This window comes from Carya illinoinensis, chromosome 11, assembly GCF_018687715.1.
Source record: "Carya illinoinensis cultivar Pawnee chromosome 11, C.illinoinensisPawnee_v1, whole genome shotgun sequence".
NCBI classification, from domain to species: Eukaryota; Viridiplantae; Streptophyta; class Magnoliopsida; order Fagales; family Juglandaceae; genus Carya; species Carya illinoinensis.
The window spans coordinates 10,347,774-10,358,404 of NC_056762.1; the positions used below are offsets into that span (position 1 = coordinate 10,347,774).

At 35.5% G+C, this 10,631-nt stretch overlaps 1 protein-coding gene across 1 annotated transcript; it reads right to left on the reverse strand.

The window, feature by feature from the left end:
- Positions 1 to 4,722: 4,722 nt before the first annotated feature.
- Positions 4,723 to 6,261, reverse strand: LOC122281862 (presenilin-like protein At2g29900). Its single transcript, XM_043093679.1, has one exon. It carries the CDS (start codon positions 6,109 to 6,111, stop codon positions 4,795 to 4,797), a length of 1,317 nt encoding a protein of 438 aa, XP_042949613.1. The 5' UTR covers positions 6,112 to 6,261; the 3' UTR covers positions 4,723 to 4,794.
- Between the last annotated feature and the right edge of the window lie 4,370 nt (positions 6,262 to 10,631).

Here is a 10,631-nt window from a genome sequence, read left to right on the forward strand (position 1 = left end):
ACTTGAAATAGTCTGGTGCAATAATCCAGCTGAGGGTAGGGGGAGGGGATTACAGAAAAAGGAACAAAAAACGTATCTGGAACTTTGTTCTCAATTACTGAAAATAGATCTTACTGCTGAACTCAACCGCATTTGAATAACTTCAACAAAGATATGAGGCCATTTTATAGCATAATCCTCATATCAAAAGAAACATTAAAGAAATGAAATTTTTGCTTTTCGGTTCATGCTGAAGTTACTGGCTTCTATTAAATAGTAGCTATAGGTTCATGGAAAATTTCGAGTTTCTTAGCCCCAACTTAGGAAAAATATAACACCAAATATAGGAATAAGATTCATTAATTTCACAAACAACCACAACAATTGCTACAAGAATAATAACGACATGCTATCATTATTATCATTGTTGTTTCGATCGGTGCTATCATCGTCATCATCATAACAATAATAATAACAACCTACCTTACTATGAATAAGAAAGGGCCCCATATAAGTCCCATCGTTATAAAATTGCAAAAGATGATATGTAACACCCGGCTATTCATTAGGATTTTGGAATTTTATTTTATGATACGGAATCTCTTTATCCGATATTACGCTACAAATGTACGTAACATTCCGTATCTACAAGAAGCGGTGTTACAAATTGGTATTAGAGCCAGATCAAGAGATTCTGTAGACTTTTAGAAGAAATGACTCTAGGACATAAATAGCTAGGATGAATGATGGCCAGCTGGATAGTTCAAGAGAAGTTATTTACTACCATGTTTGATGTTGTTGCCATGTTCTTGATTGATTGTGTGATTGATTAAATATTTGTATTATTACTTGCTGATTTGTATGAATTGTATTGTGTGATATTAGTTTAGAATGGCACCAAACAAGAAGCAATGCGCGCCTTGAGGAGTCCGAGATATTTAGGACCTCCCAACGTGCTGGAAAGGATTGGAGGACATTACATCTCGAGGAAAAGATTTGCTTTAGGGCGAGAGATTGTAACACCCGGTTATTTATTAAGGTTTTAGGATTTTATTTTATGATGTGGAATTTTTTTACCGGGCATTACTCTACAAATGTACGATACATTCCGTAACTACAGGAAAGGGTGTTACAAATTGATTCAAATGTATTAATAATAAATAAAGGTCCCTGTGAAAATAACACTTAATGCCATGTAATACTTATGTTATGTTGTGAAATGCTTAGATTAGGCTATGCAGAGCTTATGTTATGTTATGTCATATAAAGCTTATGTCAATATGCCTCATTTGATGTCATTTCATGCATGAGTATTACACACCACGAAAGCCATGAAGTCAAAATGAATCATGATAGGATAAGAAAAGATAAGTACGAATTTATGAATGATGAGTTTTAAAATTGGCCTTATGTTAAATGTAGATGTGTAAGTCACGGATTTAAGTGTAGTCCATTGTAAATATGCTATTATGTATTCGGTGACACAGATTAAGCATGCTTCACAATATGCCATGATATGATTTATATGGTGCCACGGACCTAACCGTGGGTCACCATATGAATTATACTATGATTATGCGGTGCCACGGACCTAAGAGTGGATCACGATATGATTTATGTAACTAACAACAACTGGACCAATGCATGTATGTTATGATGGCCACTAAGTAAGTGAAAGACAAGATGGATGAGTTACGCACGAATAATAGGAAATGCACGAAGTCAATCATTCATGCATCCATGTTACTATGTATTGCCATAATTATGTTTGATTTCGCTTACATTATTAATAAGATCTATATGCTATGTGTATGTATGATGACATAAGTTTTCAAAATTAAGTCTAATGTTAAACTGAAGTTAAGTTTACAGTATGGTGTGCTATTACTTAGTCTTCAACTCATTCATTTCTCTGTTTTTGTCCCGGATGATGATTGCGTGGATTCAAAGTATGAGTGCTAGGAGTAGATTATTCTTCCAGCGACTTTGACCTTGAATAATTGTTCGTATCACATGGGTCTAGTAATGATTAGGCAGTTGAGTAAAGGATTTTGATACATAGAACTAATTTATGTTATTTGTATGTTTTAGCTTTTGTATTATGAAACTCTATTATGATAAGTTAGTTTTATGATTCAATAATAAGATATTTTTTCATGATCTCGAATCTCTTTACCGGGCTTTATGTTATGAATGTATGTGACATTTCTGATATACAAGAAGGAGTGTTACATGATGTTAATAATGATACTGAACAGAATTGGCAAGAAATGTGCTTCTTTTCATTTTTACCTGAAATATTGAAGACTGCTGGAGTTGCAGAGCTCAAACAAGTGGTATCAGAGACTGATGATTTTCAAACCCACACCCCCACAAATCCTAAAAGCCTTGCTCAACCCAGAAACAGGAACACAAATTTGAAGCAGAATTGCTGTAAAAAAAATTTAAACGAAAAAAATTCCTAAGGAGCTCGCTTCAAACACTGGACTTCACCAAAATTAACAAAGAATTCCACAAATTCAAGCCTTGCTCAAGCATATAGAAAAATGAACAAGCAGCGGAATAAATTAAGAGCCAAATTGAAAGCCACATTCAGCTCAATGTTAATCCACCACTCACAAAATTAATACAGAATCAGAAAAGCAAACAACAGTGAATCTCCCAGATCCAGTTAACAAACGCCCACCTCGGTAACTTCAGAAAAAACGAAAACCCAGAAGTGAATAAAAAAGGTGGTGAACAAAAGGGAGAACCAAAAAAGGTGTAAACGTATAAACCTCCTGACCCTAACCGTAGTCAGTGAAGAAGAAATTACAGGATCCGACCAAAGAGTCAGAGAGGAGGAGAGAGGGTGAGAGCTGGGCAGAAGAGAAATGGGAATGTTTTTCTGAATCTGAAAGAAATGGGGGATTTTAAGGAAACAAGGAGGAAGGAAACCAGCTTTTGTGCAAAGGAAACCAGCAAAGTGATGCTTCTTTGGGCTGGAAATGACGAGAGAGCAAAAGGAAAAGGAAACGAGGGGGAAACGGAGAGAAGAGACGATGGGAAACAAAGAGAAAGTCCAACACGAGAGCAAGAAAGTGAGGGAAAAAGCAACGAGCAGAAACAGAGGAAAATTCAAGGAAAGAGAGTATTTCTGGACGGAAGAAAATATTAAACAATAAATTTAGTTAAGCTACAGTTACCAATCAAATATGCCCGAAGGCATGGAATTACAATACCTCAAAGTTACTATTATCAGCACTTGCCTAATCCACACTTGCCTAGTCCATTATTAGCCATTTGACTGATTTTATTTGCATTTGTCTATTCCAAGTAGAGTGCTCTGCTTGTTCCAGCCCTGCTCTGAGCAGATCTTCATTCATTTTTGTCGTCACAAGAATCTCCAGTGAATTAAGAACCTCCTAACAATCTTGAGGTCCAGATGAAGAAAACAAAATTCCCGTAATAACTTACTATTTCTTCAGCCGTTATGTTTTCCCTCATACCATGAAGCATTTAAGTATCCAATCCTTTTTATTTGATTTTTCATCCTTTTGTGTGAGGCCTCGTGTGGAAAAACCAGAGTGTTTTGGTCCCCCTCCTTCAGCAATAGAGCTTTGGATCTTTGACTCCACATTATCTCCACTTTCTCCAGCCAACCATTTATAATCTCCTCATTTAGTTGTTTACCTAATAATTGTAGTAGTACTTCCTCTTTTTATGAAGTTGTTTCTGTACATTTCCAAAGCTTGCTTTATCCATTGATCCAACTGTTGCTACAAAACTTCAGACATGCACAAAGTGATTCTTTCCACCGACTGGGAGTTCCCGCTCTTCATCAACTTGTACGATGGAGGTTGCCAATGTGGTCTTCTTGATGGAAGTCAAACTGAGTTCTAATCATGCAGAAAGATTGAAATTCAGCTCGGGTTTTCTGATTGTATTCGAGCAGACTGAGGAATGGAGGCATTTCTATGGAATCCATATACTGATTTCAATCAAGAGCTATTCTCATTCTTGATTTCATGTGGACATGATGATTGAGAAAATAGGGACAACAAGAGAGTGGCAATTATCTGGGGATTATGGCCACCAGAAGCTAGAAAAGCAGTGAGCGATTTTGGACCACATATGCTCTCTGAAACAGGAGGTAAATGAAAAGCAACCTGCTAATAATACGGATACTGATTGGACTCCCACTACTAATATAATAAAGAGTTCCTAAGAATAAGCAAACCAGCAACAAGCAAGATAGACACAAATCCTAGTTCAAAGTCCTAAACAAAATCTTTTTCTTTAGTAATTCTGCATCCACACTGCACGGAGTGCACCTGCTGCATGTAGTCAATGAAAGCATGAGTCACTTACAAGCTAGCACCACTACAGACTTCTTAGCCATGTAACCGTTTCAAACACCTCCTCTTTGATCAATAGAACAACCAACCTCAGTTTCCAGTTTCTAACCAATCATGGTTTCACTTTGCAACCTTCTGTCTTCCAACCTGTGTCCCATATTCACTTATTTAACCAGAAACCAGCTTACATTTCACAAATTCTCCTACCTTATAGTGTATCTTATTTTCGGTTCTTTCCTACAGAATGTAGAATCTTAAGTTACAAAACAAAGTGTCAAGTCAGAGAATCCCAGGCTCAAGCAAACATATCTTGTCAGAATCACTTACCATCAAATTGAAACCAAACTAAAAAATAATGAGCAATCAATTATGGGAAGAAGCAAATTCAAGTTAAAACATAAAAGGATTTCACACACCAAACTTTCCAATGCTATATATTGTGTGACTGAGTAGCAAACTTTTACAATGTGGTTTATATTCAGAACATCAAGAGGTTCAAAGAACATTCCACAACAAAAACTTCAAGTAAAAACCGAGTCAAGACATAGAACAATACACCCAATGCTATTGACACAGGAAGAGCAGGCAAAGCTTTCTGATATAGTGCCAAGAGTGCCAGAGTGATTCCCAGACCGGCTATAATTGCAAGATAACAAGCATACACTGTCATAAAATCATACATGGCTGCCCTACCAACCAATACACTGTAGAAGATGAAGTCACCCAACCCTAGTTTGATTGCACCAGAAGACCCCAACCCAATTCCTTCAAGTTCTGATTGCTGTGGCTGAATGTTCATTCTAGGGTCAATTAATGGTGCAGATAGCTCTGCGTCCCTCTCTGGAACCCAACCTTCTTCAGCTCTAACCAATGTAGCATCGTTGTGCCCACTAACTAAGGTATTAGATTCTGTACTTGAATCTGGAACGACACTGGCATTTGAGGTGGAGTTTGACCCGGAATCCACATTCTCAACAAACACGGAATTGGCATTTGGATTATTGTTTGACCCATGATCTGAATTCTCACCGCTCCTACCTCTCCATACTCTCCTCTGTGCTACTCGACCCACTGCACCTGAGTCGTTATGAGTTACCGGCCGAGCCTCATACACCAATGCTGGGATATCCTCATCCCTTGATATTGCAAGCTCCACCAAGAGCCTTAGGGGCCCAACTGGCAACAGAACTGCAGCAAGATCATACAATGCCATGGCAACCAATAGCAGCCAAGTAGTCCATTCAGGCAATTGAGTAAACCAATAAGCAACCAACATCCCAATAACAACTAAGTAGGCTTGTGTCACAAGAATTGCCATTTTTGACATGAAAACAGCCAAAACACCCACAACGGCAAAATTAAACAAAGCCACCACAAACGTAATACAGTCAACAGGAATACTAAAATCTTCAATCAGGAACAATGCAATTTCACCACCCATGAATCCCAAAACAACAAAAGCAGAAAAACCCATGTAGAGTTTCAAGAACTTAGTGCATCTGAGGTAGAAAAGCAGCACCAAAATAAATGTGACAGCAGTGACAACAGCCACAAACACAAGGGAGTTCAAAAGGGCACCTACGAATTTATCCCAGGAAGAGTCCGAATTGGTTTCAGAATATGCAATGGTGGCTATGGAGGTGACCGACGCTGAAGTGGAAGATGAAGAACTTGAATCGAGGACAGAGACCAAAATGACCACCATGAACATGCAGATTGAGACTGGTGCTATGATTCTGATAATCTCTTCGCCCAGAGAATCTAGAATGCTTGTGGGTTTTGTGTTTTGGGCCATTGGGTGTCGAAAATTGAATTAATTTTGGCTCTTGGGGGTGATCTGCTTCACGGCTGTTTGAGATTTGGCAGGTATGCGAAGGTGTATAAAAGGTTTTCCAGGGTTTGGCTAATTGACCGACTGGTGTCATGGTCAACTCAAACCGTGATGATGGGGATGAGCTTTCAACCGTATACCTTGCACGCGTTGAAATCTAACGGTCCAAACGCTTCACCTAAATAAATACCTTTCTCCACTTTATATAATTTTTGTTTCTTTTTTTAGTTTTATTTTATTCTGTCTTATCTCGTATTATGATTTAAAAGATCCATCAAATTAATTCTTCATCCGATATTTTCAATATTATTAATTTTGTTAGAAATGCTAACCTCATATACATCATTTGCTAAACAATTTAGTTTTTTAGATATTTTTAAAAATAATATAAAAAAAAATTAAAAAAAAAAGTTAAAAAAACACTAAAAGTAAAAATAACTCAACTTTAATAAGGACAAAGCGTAAATTCCTCTTTTACCCCTTCCAGTGTTGAAGTATTGCATCACATATAGATAATATGGAATTAAAATTCAAAGTAGAAAAGGTCAAAATAGTCAATATAATATAGTTAGTTAATTATGTTACTTTACATTTTTAGTATAAATAGAGTGTAATAGCATACTTGTAAAGCACTTCTTTTCATTAATACAATTCAAAATTCTTTTCCTTTTTCTCTATTTTCAAGTTCTTCCTTCACTTGATCAAGTTCTTATCATTGTATCAGATTAGAAATTCTGCACATTTCTCTTTTGGGATTCAATCCATCTTCTTTCTTCTCTTTTCATTACAATTTTTTCTGTATTATAAATTCCTCAAGAATTTGTAGTAATTTTTCTACATTACAAACTCCAAGATCGTGATTCTTGATCTTTCTTGAAATGGGTTCTGAAAATTCTGTTGATTCTGTCCCAAACATAAATCCATCAGATATTTCATCAAGTCCCTACTATCTGCATCCTAGTGATAACCCTGGTGCCCTTATTGTCTCAGAGATCTTTACTGGAGATAACTATGTTGCTTGGAGCCGCTTGATTACCATTGCTTTATCTGTCAAGAATAAAGTGGCATTCATCGATGGTTCAATTCGACCTCCACATTTTTCTGAATATGTCATTCACACAGCTTGGTTAAGGGCAAATAACTTGGTACTTTCTTGTCTTATAAACACTATTTTCAAAAATATTCGAAACAGTTTGCTATATGTAAATTCATCTATTGATCTTTGGAATAATTGAAGACTCGATACTTAAGAAGTGATGGACCAAGGGTTTTTCATTTTGAAAAATCTTTGAGTTGCATCGACCAAGGTTCTTCCTCTGTCACTGAGTACTTCAGTGCTTTTAAAACATTATGGGATGAAAATGTAAGTTTTCGTCCTTTTCCAATATGTACTTGTGGAAAAATGTCAAGTTGTACATGTGATCTTTTCTCCTTTTTACTACAAAGGCAACAATCAGACTATGTTCTGAAGTTTCTAGTTGCTTTAAATGATTCTTTTGCATCCATAAGAAGTCAGTTGTTTCTTTCAATACCATTACCACCTATGGCCAAGGTCTTCTATTTATTACTCTAAGAAGAAAGCCAAAGACAACTAACCAATTCAGTTTCTACTGAAATTCATGCATTGATGGTTAAACAGTCGACTCCTACAGCAAATCAATACAGATTTTCCAAAGAAAAATCCAAAAAATCTATTCTTCATTATACACATTGTGGATACAATGGACATACAATGGATAAGTGTTTCCTGCTTCATGGATACCCTCCTGGGTGGACTGGACCGAAAGGAAAGAGAATTCATTCTGCTGCTCATGCTGCAATTGTAACTGATGATGTCTGTAAACAAAACAATAATGAGTCTCACCACATGGTTTCTTTGACTTCTAAAGATTTCAATAAACTGCTACCTATTGCCAATTCCTCTCTGTCATCTCAAATCCCCTCAAACACCCAAAATTTATCAACTTGCAATTTTGTTACTTCCTCTCAATTTTCTGGTAATTCTTCTTGCAATTCAGTTTCTACCATTTCAAAATTTAATTGTTCTTGGATATTAGACACTGATGTGATCTGTTCACCCTTATTCTACTGCTTTCCTCCTAAACCAATAAATATATCTGTCAATTTACTCAATGGACAAGTTATACCAGCAACACACATAGGAACAATTTGCATTTCTAATAATTTTTTCTTGGAAAATGTCTTATGTGTTCCATCCTTTACCTTTAATCTTTTGTCTATTTCTAAGCTAACCAAAGATTCTAATATTTCTTTGTTTTTCTTTCGTACTCATTGCCTTTTACAGGACCAATTAATAAAGAAGATGATTGGGATTGCATTTGAGAAACAAGGCTTATATTACTTCAATTTTGCCTTTGAAAATTCTAAGACTAATCCAACTCATTTTTCTGCTACATCTCAAAAGTCATTGGACTTATGGCATTACAGATTAGGCTATGTATCTCTTTCTAGACTTTCTTCTCTTAAACATCTTGATCATTCTATCTCTATGGATTGTCAAAGTGTATGTGATATCTGTCCCTTAGCAAAGCAAAGAAAACTATCATTTCCTGTATTACATAGCAAATCTAATAAAATGTTTAATTTGACTCACTGTGACATATGGGGTCCTTTTGGAACCATTTCTTATTCAAGTTATAAATTTTTTTTAACAATTGTTGATGATTTTACACGTTGTACTTGGGTTTATATGCTTAAAACAAAATCTGAAGTTTCATTCATACTTAAAGGTTTCTCTAAAATGATTAAAACACGGTTTGATTTTGCTGTCAAAATTATAAGATCAGACAATGGACCCGAGTTCCTACTCACAGATTTCTATCATGAAAATGAAATTTTACACCAAAGAAGTTGTGTAAAAACCCCACAGCAAAATGACATAATAGAAAGAAAACATCAACATTTACTTAGTACAGCTAGGGTTTTAATGTTTCATGCAAATATTCCATTATTTTTTTGGAGTGACTGTGTTCTCACAGCAGCTCATATTATTAATAGGATCCCTACTCCTCTTCTTAGAAACAAAACTCCCTATGAAATGTTTTTTAATAAAACACCAAAACTTGCTCATCTAAAAGTATTTAGTTGTCTTTGCTTTGCTTCAATACTTCAATATCACAGACAAAATTTTGATCCTAGAGCTGTCAAGTGCATATTTCTTGGGTATCCCTCTGATATAAAAGGCTACAAAATAATGGATCTCCATACTAAGAAAGTTTTCTTCTCTAGAATTGTTATATTTTATAAAAACATTCTTCCTTTTACAGTTGTACCATTTGATCCTCAAAATCACACATTTCTATTCCCTCCATTAGAAAATTCATACAATAATGATATTTTCCATAGTAATCCAATTGCTAATCCTCCTACATTATCAACTTCACATATAAATAATCCACATATTGATGATGACCATAATGATGATCATCAAAATTCTCCTATACCTCAGAACAATCATATTTCAAATAATTCTCAACAACTCAGAAAATTCACTCGACTTAGACAAGCACCTCATTTTCTGCAGGATTATTATTGTAGTCAAGTTTCTTCAAATGCAGCTCCTTCAATTTCTTCTGCTGATGGTTCTAGACAAAGTAATTTCTACTCTATTTCTCCTTTTCTTTCTACAAATAGACTTTCATCATCTCATAAAGTCTTCATTGCTTCTATCACAACTTCATTAGAACCCAAAACATATAAACATGCTACTCAATTTCCAGAATGGCAAAAAGCTATGCAAAATGAACTTAATGCTTTAGAGTTAAACAAAACATAGGAGATTGTTACTTTACCTAAACATAAACAGACCATTAATTGTAAATGGATATTTAGAATCAAATACAAAGCTGATGGAACTATAGAGAAACATAAGGCAAGATTAGTAGCAAAAGGTTACACTCAACAAGAAGGCCTAGATTTCTTTGACACTTTCTCACCTCTTGCTAAGATTACTTCTATTAGACTTCTACTTGCTGTTGTTACAATTAAGAATTGGCATATTCACCAATTAGACGTGAACAATGTGTTTTTACATGGTGAATTACATAAAGAGGTTTACATGGATTTGCCTCCTGGTCTGCCAAATCAAAACAACAAAGTTTGTAGACTTTTAAAAAGTCTTTATGGTCTTAAACAGGCCTCTAGACAGTGGTTTGAAAAACTGTCTAACTCTCTCATCAGCTATGGTTTCTCTCAAGGTAGATTTGATTGTTCATTATTCATCAAAAAGTCAGCAACATTATTTTATGGCATTAATAGTGTGCGTCGATGATGTATTATTAGCCAGTGATAGTTTACAAGATATTGAACTATTGAAGAAGTTTCTAGATGATCAATTTACAATTAAAAACTTGGGCCATTGAAATATTTTCTTGGACTAGAGGTAGCAAGATCTCACACTGGGATCTCTCTTTGCCAACGAAAATATGCACTGGACATTCTACAAGATACTAGCCTCATTGGTT

Coding starts and splice junctions, on each gene's coding strand:
- LOC122281862 (XM_043093679.1), bottom strand. CDS start 6,111: ATGGCCCAAAACACAAAACCCACAAGCATTCTAGATTCTCTGGGCGAA.